The sequence below is a fragment of the Nicotiana tomentosiformis genome, chromosome 8 (assembly GCF_000390325.3).
Source record: "Nicotiana tomentosiformis chromosome 8, ASM39032v3, whole genome shotgun sequence".
Taxonomy (NCBI): Eukaryota; Viridiplantae; Streptophyta; class Magnoliopsida; order Solanales; family Solanaceae; genus Nicotiana; species Nicotiana tomentosiformis.
In genome coordinates, this window is record NC_090819.1 from 1,161,516 (window position 1) to 1,175,446 (window position 13,931).

Consider the following 13,931-nt stretch of genomic DNA (forward strand, 5'->3'; position numbering starts at 1 on the left):
CGCTGGAGGCTGGAAGTGCTGAATGAACAAGGCGACTCATATAACCCCTGCCCTGACGAGCTGCCGCTGGGGCACGTGTACCACTATAAGTGTCAGACTCTCGAGAGCTCTTGGACCCTCTCTCCTCTCTATCCCGAGTCAGCATACCCTCCAACCTCCTAGCAATCCCTACTACCTGCTAGTACGTAATATCCATCTCCAACTCTTGGACTATGCTCAATCTGATACTGAGGTTGAGGCCCTCAATAAACTGACGAACCCACTCTCGAACAGTAGCAACCAAGGTTGGTGCATGCCTAGCCAAATCACTTAATCAGACCACATACTTTGACACGGTCATAGCACCCTGGCACAACCGCTCAAACTCTGCGCGCCAAGCATCTCTAAGACTCTAGGGAATATACTCCCTCAAGAACATATCTGATAACTGAGTATAAGTGAGTGAAGTTGCCTCAGTTGGACTATCTAACTCGTATGCGCGCCACCACTAATAGGTCATTCCTTTAAGCTGTAACGTAGTGAAAGAAACCCCACTAGTCTCCGCAACACCCATAGTACGGAGGATACAATGGCACTCCTCAAGAAAACCCCAGGCATCCTATAACGCCAAGCCACTGAAAGTAGGAAGGTGGTACTTCTTGTACCTCTCGAGCCTGAGCTGATCCGCCTAAGAAGTTGCTACCCTAATCTCGGGCTGAATTGGAGCTACTGGTTACATAGGTATGATCTCTGGAACCTGGTCGACCTGAACCCGCTGCTCTGGGGTACCGGTGATAGGAGTCTATGCTCCTCCCCCGGCATGAGATATGGTAGGAGCAAGTGGTATAAATCTTGCCTGAGCCAAGATGCTGAACATGCTCAGAAACTGGGCTAGAGTCTCCTAAAGGGCTGGTGTAGTAACAGGCGTCTCAGGTGCCTCCCATCCAACTTGAGCTACTGGTGGATCCTCTGTAGTAGCACGTGCGGGTGCTCTGGCTGCACCACATGGACGTCCTCGGCCTCTACCCCGGCCTCTCGCGAGTCTAGTAGGGGGCTCGAGTGTTTGGCCATCCGATCCAGCTATACATGTTCTCACCATCTGTGATAGAATAGAAAGACAAAAATTTAACATCCGAAGTCAAAATCTCGCACGATAAGGAATCAAAGAAGTGAAGCTTTTCCTAACAGTTCCATAGCCTCCCGAAGATAAGTACAGACGTCTCTGTACCGATCCGCGAGACTCTGCTAAACTTGCTTGTGACTCATAACACCTATGAACCTAGTGCTCTAATACCAACTTGTCACGAGCCCAATTTTCCTCTATAGGATGTCGTGATGGCACCTAGTTTCTAAGACTATGTAGGCCTAACAATTTGTGAAATAGATAAATAATAAATTCAACTCCAATCTCAACACATGATATAAAAATATAAAACTGCAAATCAATGATTACAACTCCCCAAAACCCGGTAGAAATAAGTCACAAGTTTGTAAGAGAAAATACTAAATGTCTATATACATCAAAGTCTAAAGAGGATAAGGCAAACAACATAATAATGATAGAGAAGGACTCTGAGGTCTGCGGACTCTGGCAGATATATCTTAAAGTCTCTACGTACAGTCCAGCTCACTAGTATCTGGCCTAGTAGGAAGAACCTCAGTGTGCACAAAACAATGTGCAGAAGTATAGTATGAGTTCACCACAACGGTAACCAGTAAGTGACGAGCCTAACCTCGGTAGAGTAGTGAAGAGGTCAAGTCAGAACCCTACTTGTTTAAAAGAAAAGTAAGGTAGAAGATATAATAATATTTGAAATGACAGAAAATTTAAACAACGAGAAACTTCAGAAAATAAAGCTCAACAATTAGAGGTAACAACAGGGGCGCTCCCGAGGTACCGCCTCGTAGTCCCAAATGTAAATATGCACGACATGGAGGATCTCCCGAGTAAACGCCTCGTAGTCCCAAAGTAAATATGCAATACATGGAGATCTCCCGAGGAATAACCTCGTAGTCCCAAAGTAAATATACAAGACAGAGGGGATCTCCCGAGTAAACGCCTCGTAGTCCCAAAGTAAATATGCAATACATGGAGATCTCCCGAGAAATAACCTCGTAGTCCCAAAGTAAATATGCAGTACAAGGGGATCTTTCAAGGAACCGCCTTATCGTCCCAAAGTAAATATGCAGTACAGGGGGATCTCCCGAGGAACTACCTCGTAGTCCCAAAGTAAATATGCAACAAAAAACCGAAGGAACAACGAATTTACAACAAGAAATCTTACAGTTAAAGATTTAATTCAAATTATGGGAGGCAAGTAATTCAACTAAGAATATTGCACAAATTGCAAGTAAAAGTTAAGGCACATAGACATGCGATACTAGGCTAAATATTATCACTACATATGCTAAGGCAACTCACTTAAGGAATTTAAAAGAAGACAACTCAGCAAGAACCGAAATTTTCACAATTAGCCCGTGTATGCACTCGTCACTCCGCGTACACGGAGCTCACATATCATAAATTATTACAACAGTATCAAATCATAAGGGAATTTCCCCCACACAAAGGTAAACAAGTCACTTACCTCAAATCTCGCTCAATCAATCGATAAGGATGCATTTTCCTCGATTTTTCGACTCCAAATGGTCCAAATCTAGCCAAAAGCAATTACATAACATGAATACAACTACAAGAAATTAATTTAAATCATAAATCTATGGATTTTAGCAAAGAATCAAAAAATCGTCCAAAAAAGCCAACGCAAGCCCACGTCTCAAAATCAGGTAAACGTCACAAAATACGAGCACCTATTCGATATCGAGTTCACCCATACCAAAGTTACCAAAATCCGACACCAGGTCGTCACTCAAAACCCCAAATTTAGCTCTCCAAATATCTAGTCTCCAACTCCCAAATTTTACCTTAAACACACATAATCTAGATGGGAAAATCAATGGGGAAACAAGGTTATAGATCAAAAATAAGTACAAGAGACTTACTTCAAGAAATCCCTCGAAAATGCTCTCAAAAATAGCCAAACCCGAGCTCAAAATGTTTAAAATGAGCAAAAATCGCGAACCCTTACATTTAAGTGTTATGTCTAGCATTTCTGCTTCTGCGGACACTTAGCTGCATCTGCGACATCGCAGAAGCGACAACATACCCGCATTTGTGGTTCACACGCTCCTGCGGTCCTAAATCCGCTTATGCGGGCTCGCACCTACGGTCAATCTTGCGCATGTTCAATTACACCAGAGCTCGTACTTTCAGCCATTCTCCCAAGTCCAAATTTGATCTATTAACCGTCCGGAATCTACCCGAGATCCCCGGGACCTCAACCAAACTTACCAATAAGACCTAAAACATTATGTGTAGTTTTTGCTTCATGGCTTTGTGAAATTGACGTTATGTGTTCCACTATTTTCTTAGATTACCCAAGCTCAGGGCCTGCGATGAATGGAGATAGTAGCCATTAGTGACAGACATATAGGGCCAAGGTCCGTCTTCGATTTTTGGAAGCAAAGTAACTTTGGATATGCACCAATCTACTTAGGTTTTGTAAATTTTTACATCAATCGGTTACCTCTAGAAAACTAGAGTCCTCCAACAATATTACTATTTAGGAACATAATTTTTTTTTTAAAAACTCTTGCTCAATTAAACACCATCACAAAAATTGAGACAGTGAGAGTATTACTTTGGGATATGCTAATTCCTCCTTTCATTTTGTAATTTTCAGTACTTTGGATGACATTGACCCTGATTTAAATGGCCTAGGAGGTATGCTACCCATTCATATCTCTTTCGCTGATGTTGATTTATTTGTGTTTATTTTTCAAGTTTCCTACTTAGCATATGAGCTTCTCTTAAGAATCATCAAGGGTTTTAAACAGTTTTTAAGCTTAATTTGATTTTTATCAACAATATTACTTTCACTGGGAGGGAGTACCTTGTTCATCCGTGCAATATAGCTACAATTGGTATGCATGGCACATTTTTTAATAATCACATTTTTTAATAATCACATCTTGGTCTCAAAAACGAATTTCAGGAAACAAAGGAGCAAACATTCATAGTAGAGTATATTTTTCTATAAACTCATCAATTCCTTACTCATCATTTGACCTTTTAATTAATTAAATAACTTTATTATTTTCCTTGCAATAGATTTTAGTTAACGAATAACTTAATTGTTTTCTTGTATGGTAACATCAGAAAAGTAGTAAGCCTTTTTTTAGAATTTTTAAGTTTTACTCTCAATTTTTATGTTCATAATGAAAACAAGAAATATTACAAAATACACATTTTCTTGCTTTTCTAAACCTTTAAATCTTTTTTTGCATTTTATTTTAAATGAAACCCCGAAATGAGATGTTGATAGACATTTTTTAATAAACATATTACATCAAAAACTTTTCAAATCTCAATTACACTCGCTCAACTAACGGTTTGATATAATGGTGGAAAAGTATATTTCTCAAACCGAATTTACCAATATTTTATAAGTTGATCACCTTCTTCTTATGAAAAATCTGCTGCAATTACACAATAATTCAAATTTTGATCATTCACATTTTGTTTTCATATATGTGTCTCCAGTTACCATTGTAAAGCTCATATGAATTTTGCATCTTGAAATTAATACTCCAAGCTACAAAGCAAAATGTTTTACTGTTAAAAGAGCACATTGGTAAAAATTACAAAAATACACCTTCATGACATTAGTTACATGAGTTTGATATAACTTAAAGGACTTATATCACATATTTTCTATTTTTGTTAACGTTAGATACGTATAAAATCATTCTTGTGACATATAATATTTATATGATTTACGTGGAATGACACGTGCAACGCACATAAACGTAAACTAGTATATATAAAGGAAGGAAAAAGAGTGTTGACTTGGCACCTCTTTTTAGTCAAGAAAACTAATTATCTTTTTTCTTCTTTCCCCTTATTTCTCCATTTACCTCACCTCATTTTTAGTAGCCCAAAAGTAGTAGGAGTAACTTTTAAAAAATGAAACGACACTTTTCCAATTCTTAAAATGCAATGTTTCTGTTTTCCTTTAAAGCAGTAACGGTTGCATGTACTGTTTCTTCTACTAATGTAATACTTTAAAAGAAGAAGAAAACTTAAAGGACACTTTTACTATTATGATAGCACCTTTTCCTGCTAAATACCTTTCCCTCGGCCCAACAAATATTTAACGGCAAGATAACTTGCTATGACAAGCACCAAATTCACTTATCTTCTCTCTTTTTGAAGGATTAGGATTATACGTGCCATTTAGCCTGAGAGGTGAGCTAGGTGTTATCTTCCTCTCCAATGTTGCTCGTTAATCTGTGAAATTCTCTACTTTGGTCAGATTTTAATTTTTGGATACGGAATGCACTTTTCTAGCATTTTTTTTCCACTTTTTTATATGAGTTTATTTTTGGTTGCAGGTGATGCGTTTATTTCTCTATTTTTATTCATGTTCCAAGTTTCATTCGTTTTAATAGTATTTTATTTATTTTTTCGATTAAATTGTCATCCATCTTTATCTATTGACATTTGTAATTGATGACTTGCACTAAAATATGTTTACCTGTAGTAGTTGGAGTCTTGGAAGAAAGGAGAACCGTTAATCATCTTTAAATTGAAAGACAACAACAAGGAAATTAGTGACGAAGAAGATGATGCATACAAGAAACCATAAAATGGTGATTTTTAGACTGTTGAGGAGGACAAAGACAAGGAAAAAGGTAAGAAGAAGAAATCAAGGAGGTCTCTCATGAGTCAGATCTTATTAACAACTAGCAGAAGCCTATCCGGTTTGCAGACGACCAAAGCTGGTTACATAGGAGGAAAACGTCTCTAGGAGTATGTTTTATGAGAGGTCATGTGCTCAGAATACGTATTTGTCTTTTTTTCTTTTATTTTATGAGAAATTTCCTTTTTGTTTGGTTACTTATCTTTGTCCGCGGGTTTGCAAAATTCTGACTTCTCCGTTGAGTAGATAATTTATTTGGTTCTATGAATCTATTTGCCGGAGCGGTGGCAGCAATTTTGTTTTTCCTCAAGTAGGTTTTGACCATCGGTTATAAGCAAATAATCGTACTGGTAATTGTTGTTGTCACGGTCTAGGTTTTTCCTTTCTTCCGCCGATAACGGTGTCATCGCCCCTCCTCCCTCTACAGGTTTTGATTACGTCATTTCTAATTTCTGGTGGATTCTGAAATTCTAACAAATACTGTACAAAATTTGAATTAAAACAATTTATTGCGCTCTTTTAGGGCTTTTAACACAATTCATTGGTCGGCCAAAAAAGTAAAAGTTTTAACTTTTTCCCTGCTCTTTTCTTTTAAATACTACAATTCTTGGCCATAAGAGTAAAAATTGTTTCCGATAATTTGAAGAATTGTGAACGAACATCCAAAGGTGCTTTGAATTCTTTCTCTTCAACATTTTTCATTACTTACTTCAATTGAAGGACAGAGAACCCAGTAACAGATCTCCATTTCTTGATTTTCGGTCACTGTTATCTAGCAATAGAAAATATATTCTTATTAGATTTACAACAAAATCACAACTCTTGACACTATATTTTTTTGTTTCTTGTTCTTGGCCGGAGTTGACAGCAGTAAGCTTACGATTCAGATTCCGATCAATTCTCGCCGGTAAATCCCTCAGAGACCGGTGAATTTCAGATTTCGGATAAGAGGGGCAGATAAAATTTAGGGTTCTTCTTTTCATTTTGGTCCATTTTCAGATTTCTTGGTTGGTCTAAATTCCAAAGAAAACACAAAATATTCGAAGTTTCTTCTTTCTATTTGAACGAGAAATACATAGAGTATTGCTCCAGCTCATCGCAATCCATCACCGCCAGCTAGATTTCCGTTAACTTCAAGGGCTGCAATCCAGGTTCTATTGCTCCTCTCTTGTTTTGATATTTTTTAATAGTTTGATATTTTGGCGTAATTGTATCTCCTTGGCTACCTATTTTGTTCTTGGATCTTTTATATAGACCCAGCAGATTTTTTTGAGAGTACTAGCCCCGAACCCCTATTTATTGCTCCCTCTATATTCATTTTTGGGTTTTGTGACTTACCGAGAGAATTTGTTTTTGGTTTCGTAGTGAAATGGGACGCATAGTCCCTAAAATGGAAGTTTAAGTCGTAGGAATCGACCGTAGTTCAAACTATGTGAAGACGACTCCGGAATGGAGTTTCGACGGTTTCAATAGCTCTGTAGGGTGATTTCGGTCTTAGGAGCGTGTTCAGATAGTGAATTGGAGGTCCGTAAGTTATTTTAGCGTCAATTGGCGAAAGTTGAAAAATTTGACCAGGGGTGAACCTTTTGATGTCGGGGTCGGATTACGATTACGGAAATTGGAGTATGTCCGTAATGTCAATTATGACTTGTGTGCAAAATTTGATGTCAATCGGACTTGATTTGATAAGTTTCGGCGTCGGATGTAGAAGTTTGAAGATTTAAAGTTCATTAGGCTTGAATCGATGTGCAATTCGTATTTTTAGCGTTGTTTGATGTGATCTAAAGGCTCGACTAAGTCCGTATGATATTTTAGGACTTGTTGGTAAGTTTGATTGAGGTCCTGGGGGCCTCGGGTGCATTCCGGATGGTTAATGGATCAAATTTGGACTTGGGAGAATGGCTGAAGGCACAAGCTCTGGTGTAATCGCACCTGTGCAAGATTGACCGGAGATGCGAGCACACAGAAGTGGTGCGTTGATCGCAGAAGAGGGCTGGAGCAGTGTGGGCAGACGTCGCAGATGCGAGGGAAATTCTGCATCTGCGAGATAGCAGATGCGAAGAAGGCAGTTCAGAAGCGAAGGGACCGAGCATGGGGGATATGCAGAAGCGACCTTCGTCTCGCAGAAGCGAGTCCGAATAAGCGGATTTAGGACCGCAGAAACAGAACTTCTACAGATGCGGATGCATGGACTACAGGAGCGTGTGAACCACATATGTGGGTATGTTGTCGATTCTGCGACGCCGCAGATGCAGCTAAGTGTTCGCAGAAGCGGAATGCTCGACAGAACACTTAAATGCAATGGTTCGCGATTTTTGCTCATTTTAAACATTTTGAGCTTTGGTTTGGCGATATTTGAGAGCATTTTCGAGGGATTTCTTGAGGTAAGTCTCGTGTACTTATTTTTATTCAATAACCTTATTTCCCCATTAATTTTTCTTTCTAGATTGTGTGTTTAAGGTGGAATTTGGGAGTTGGAGGCTAGGGATTTGGAGAGTTAAATTTGGGATTTTGAGTAGCTACTTGGTGTCGAATTTTGGTAACTTTGGTATGGGTGAACTCGATATCGAATGGGTATTCGTATTTTGTGACTTTTACCCGATTCCGAGACGTGGGATTGGGTCGACTTTTTGTGGCGACTTTTTGATTCTTTGCTAAAGTTGTAGATTTATGATTTTAATTAGTTTCTTGTAGTTGTATTCATGTTATGTAATTGCTTTTGGCTAGATTTGGGCCATTCAGAGTCGGAAAATCGAGGGAAAGGTATCATTATCGATTAATTGAGCGAGATTTGAGGTAAGTGACTTGTCTAGCTTTGTGTGGGGGAAATTTCCTTAGAATTTGGTACTGTTATAACAATTTGTGATATGTGAGCACCGTATATGCGAGGTGACGAGTGCGTACACGGGCTAATTGTGGAAATTTCGGTTCTTGCTGAGTTGTCTTCTTTTAAATTCCTTAACTGAGTTTCCTTAGCATATGTAGTGATCATGTTTAGCCTAGTATCAAATGTCTACGTGCCTTAACTTTTACTTGCAATTTGTGCAACATGCTTAGTTGAATTACTTGCTTCCCTTAATTTGAATTAAATCTTTAGCTGTAAGATTTCTTGCTGTAAATTCGTTGTTCCTTCAGTTATCTACTGCATATTTACTTTGGGACTACGAGTGTTCCTCGGGATATCCCCATATACTGCATATTTACTTTGGGACTACGAGGTATTTACTCGGGAGGTCCCCATGTCTTGCTTATTTACTTTGGGACTACGAGGTGTTTACTCGGGAGATACCCCTGTCTTGCATATTAACTTTAGGACTATGACGCGGTACCTCGAGAGATCCCCCATGTCTTGCATATTTACATTTGGGACTACGAGGCGGTACCTAGGGAGCTCCTCTATTGTTACCTCTAATTGATGATCTGTTATTTTCTGAAGTTTCTCGTTGTTTTAATTTTCTATCATTTCAAATATTTTTATATCTTCTGCCTTACTTTTCTTTTAAACTAGTAGGGCCCTGACTTGAACTCGTCACTACTCTACCGAGGTTAGGCTCGTCACTTACTGGGTACCGTTGTGGTGTACTCATACTACACTTATGCACATCTTTTTGTGCACACTCAGGTTCTTCCTACCAGGCCAGATACTAGTAAGCTGGACTGTACGTGGAGATTTCTAGGTATATCTTACAGTGTCTGCAGACCTCTGAGTCTCCCTCTATCCTTATTATGTTGTTTTCCTTATTCTCTTTAGACTTTGATGTATATAGACACTTAGTATTTTCTCGTAGAAGATTGTTACTAATTTCTACCGGGTTTTGGGGAGTTGTAATTATTGATTTGCAGTTTTATATTTATATATCATGTGTTGAGATTAGGAGTTAGTTAAAATTCGGAAAATCGAAATGGGTGAAAGAAGAGATAAGTTATTTTATGTGTTTGGGGCGGACTCTGATTCTCATTCGAGGACGAATGATCCTAAGCGGGGGAGAATGTAATGCCCCGTAAACTTTCTTCAAGAAATTTAAGGTTTCGTGGTGCCAAGGTAGGCTAATGTTTTGTATTTTCGGACTTATTGGGTTGAACGGTGCGTTGGGGAGTTGAATCATTTCAACCTCGCAAAGCCAGGTCTGTAGCGCGCTAGACCGTGCTATATCCTTCGCGAAGTCAGGTCTGTAATGCAGTATACCGTGCTATATCCCTTGTGAAGCCTGGTATTTAGCTTGCTATAGAGCTCGCGAAGCCTGGTATTTAGCTCGCGAAGCCTGGTATTTAGCTCGTGAAGCCTGGCCTGTAGCTCGCTACAGAGCGTGCCTAGCTTGGTCTGTAGGTCGGTCCGAAATTTGGAGAATTTTTATAACCCGACCTCCATTTCATTTAACTCGTTTAGGGTTCATATTTTAGGTATTTTATAGAGGGGGGAGAGAGATTCTAGAGAGAGGAAAAGAAGGACTAAGGATTTTACTACTTTACCTTGAATCAAACCTTGAAATCACATCAAAGGGTTGCTAGAGCTTCAAAGAGGTAAGAATATCTTTCGTCAATCCTTCAATTTCGAAATCCAACTAGAAATAGGTAATTAGTAAGATGATTCTTGGATGTGAGAGTATTAGTTACACATGCTTGTACCAATAAGGTTTGTGGGAAGATTGTTGAGTTCAAATGGGTAAAGATTGAGTTGAAAATGGTAGAAATCTTCAAAGACTTTAATTGAGGATTTGAAAGGCAATCCGATGTCGGAATTCGATAATTTTTGTATGGTTAAACTTATATCGGAACGGGTGTTCATATTTCGTGAGTTTTTTCAGGATTCGAAATGTGGGTCCCACGATTGATTTTTAAAATAATCGGATTTTTTATCTGGAAACATATGGAATTAATTCCTACGATTCGTATTGAGTATATTGAATTATTTTTGACTAGATTTGAAGCTTTCAGATACTAATTCACGAGGCAAAGGTTTATTGGAATCTTGAATTTGATTGCAAAGTGAGGTAAGTGTCGTGGTTAACCTTGACTTGGGGGAAGAGAACCCTTAAATTAATTATTAATAGAATTTCATGTGTAATGTCGTATAGGCGAGGTGACGAGTGCCTATACATCTTCAAGTTAATTGTTTGCATAATTACTTGAAAAATCATAAATCATTTTAAATCATTAATTAATTATTATATTAATTATTTCTCTCATATTCCTTGCTCAATATCATGCCTTGAATCCATGTTATAATTGCTACATGCTTATTTGATTTATGTGACTTAATTTCTACTTGACATTTAGCATACTAATTATTAAAATGCCTATTTCATCCTTAATTTCCTCAATTAATTGCTACTTGTCACTACTTATTTCCTAAATAAATCATAATAATTGTATGCTTTGTTGCCTAACAATTTCTTATTAAATATGGTATTTATTAATAAATTCTTATTAAATGTGATATTTATTGGAGCGGGTTGCACGCCGCAACGGATTTTATTTTAAGTTTATATTGTTAGAGCGGGTTGCACGCCGTAACGGAAATAAATTGAGGGATTATGACTACTGAATTGACCTAATTATTTGATATGATTTACCGGTCTTACTTCTATTCCTGTTACTATTATTATTAATGCGTACAGGTTAATATAAGCGACCTGCCTTAGCCTCGTCACTACTTCGTCGAGGGTAGGCTCAACACTTACAGAGTACATGAGGTCGGTTGTACTCATACTATACTCTGCACTCCTTGTGCAGATACCAGAGTTGATCCTAGCGGCACACAGTAGACTTGCTCGAATTCAGCTATTCGCAGGAGACTTGAGGTATAGCTGCATGGCGTTCATAGTTTTGAAGTCCCCTTACACTTTATCATAGATGTGTATTTCTTTCAGACAACTTTATTTTCATTCAGACCATTATTTATATTATTCTAGTAGCTCGTGCACTTGTGACACCAGTTATGGGATGGTATTTACACATCGTTATTATTATGGATTACTCACTTGATTTCAGACTTTATTTCCACATTTGTTTCTTTGTTATTAATTAATTTAAAATAATTTTAAAATGGCTAATATTATTTTAACGTTGCCTTGCCTAGCTAGTGAAATGTTAGGCGCTATCACGGTCTCGAAGGTGGAAATTTCGGGTCGTGACAAAGGGTGGGGGCAGGAACAGGGTAGGTATCTTGGTTGATAAGGACCTCCGTGAACTAGTAGTAGGGATTAGGAGGGTGAATAAAAGGTTGATGACTATTAATCTAGTTGTTGGAGGTTTTACTTGGAACATAATTAGTGCGTACACACCCCAAGCAGGCTTGGATGAGGAAGTCAAGAGGCGTTTCTGGGAGGATTTGGATGAGAAGGTGCGGGGTATCCCGCCCAACGAGAAGCTTTTCATAAGAGGAGATTTCAACGGCCACATTGGGGCGACGTCTTGGGGGTATGATGATGTGCATGGTGGCTTTGATTTGGGATATAGACACGGGGGAGGAACGTATCTACTGGACTTTGCTAGAGCATTTGATTTGGTGATAGAAAACTCGAGTTTCCCGAAGAAGATGGAGCACTTGGTCACCTTTCGGAGTTCGGTGGCTGAGACTCAAATTGATTATTTACTTTGCAGGAAGTCCGATAGAAGTCTTTGCATAGATTGCAAGGTCATCCCAAGTGAGAACCTCTCGACCCTTCATAGGCTCCTAGTCATGGACCTTGAGATCATGAGGAAGAGGAGGAAGAGGGCGATGTATAGCCAACATAGGATCAAGTGGGGAGCCTTTACGGAAGATAAATCACAGGAGTTAGGGGGTCAAGCTGGTGACTATGGGGGCTTGGAGGAGGAGTGGGGACGCAAGCGCTATATGGACCACGACTGCACAGTGCATTAGGGAAGCCGCGAGAGAGGTATTAGGGGTCACAAAGGGTTACTCTAGTGGGCACAAAGGAGACTGGTGGTGGAGCGGAGAGGTGCAAGGAAAAGTGGAAACCAAGAAAACAATGTATCTAAAGCTAGTAAAAAGTGTAAACGAGGAGGAGAAGAGGGCGAATAGGGATCATTATAAGTTGGCTAAGAAAGAGGCAAAACTAGCAGTTATGGCAGCCAAGACTGCAACTTTTAGTCGTTTGTATGAGGAACTTGAGGGCCGAGATGGGGATAAGAGGTTGTTCAGGTTAGCCAAGGCGCGAGAACGGAAGGCGCATGACTTGGACAAACTGAAGTGCATTAAGGACAAAGAAGATACAGTTTTGTTTGAGGAGGGGCTTATCTGTCGGAGATGGCAGACTTACTTCCATAATCTCTTGAACGAGGAGGGGGAATGAGCATTGTACTGGGTGATTTGGAATTCTCCAGAGTTGTTGTGACTTTGGGTATTGTAGGCAGATTAGAGTTGATGAAGTTGAGGGGGCTATGCGTAAGATGAGCAGGGGCAAAGCGACCGGGCTGGATGAAATTCCGGTGGAGTTTTGGAAGAGTGCGGGAAAGGCAGGCTTGGAGTGGATCACTAGGCTATTTAATGTCATTTTAGAAGGAAGAAGATGCCCGAAGAGTGGAGGTGGAGCACGATGGTTCCGGTATACAAGAACAAGGGTGATATCCAAAATTATAATAACTATCAGGGTATCAAGCTGCTTAGCCATACTATGAAAGTCTGGGAGAGAGTGGTAGAGCTAAAGATGAGGAGGGATGTGTCTATTTCCGAGAACCAGTTTGGGTTTATGTCGGGGCGTTCGACAATAGAAGCCATCCACCTTGTTAGTATATTTATGGAGCAGTATAGGAAGAGAAAGAAGGACTTGCATATGGTATTCATCGACTTAGAAAAGGCATACGATAAAGTTCCAAGGGAGGTTTTGTGGCAATATTTGGAGGCTAGAGGTGTACATGTTGCCTACGTTAGGTTGATTAAGGACATGTATGATGGAGTAAAGACCCGAGTGAGGATGGTGGGTGTGGACTCAGACCATTTACCGGTTATGATGGGGTTGCATCAGGGGTCGGCACAGCCCTTTGTTGTTTGCTCTGTTGATGGACGTACTGACATGCCACATCCAGGGGGGACATGACCCTTGATAGGAAGGTATGGAAGTCGAGGATTAGGGTAGTAGAGTAGGTAGTCTAGAGTGTTATTAACAGTAGTATTGACACGAAGTCTCGCTTTCTGTTGGTAGTAGGTTTTTATGACTAACCGTTATTTTCTTTCATTGTTGATCA

General features: G+C 39.5%; 1 protein-coding gene and 1 long non-coding RNA gene across 2 annotated transcripts; both read left to right on the forward strand.

The window, feature by feature from the left end:
* The first annotated feature begins 5,154 nt into the window (after positions 1-5,154).
* LOC138896749 (uncharacterized) lies at positions 5,155-6,051 on the forward strand. Its single transcript, XR_011410155.1, has 2 exons — positions 5,155-5,287; positions 5,583-6,051. It is a non-coding gene; the product is annotated as an uncharacterized lncRNA (long non-coding RNA).
* Positions 6,052-11,967: 5,916 nt separating this feature from the next.
* On the forward strand, positions 11,968-12,606 carry LOC117277163 (uncharacterized). Its single transcript, XM_070182105.1, has one exon. The coding sequence runs from the start codon at positions 11,968-11,970 to the stop codon at positions 12,604-12,606; it is 639 nt and encodes a 212-aa protein (XP_070038206.1).
* Positions 12,607-13,931: the final 1,325 nt, after the last annotated feature.

Bases quoted from the DNA above. Each gene is read 5' to 3' on its own strand.
- LOC117277163 (XM_070182105.1), top strand. From the start codon at position 11,968: ATGACTATTAATCTAGTTGTTGGAGGTTTTACTTGGAACATAATTAGT.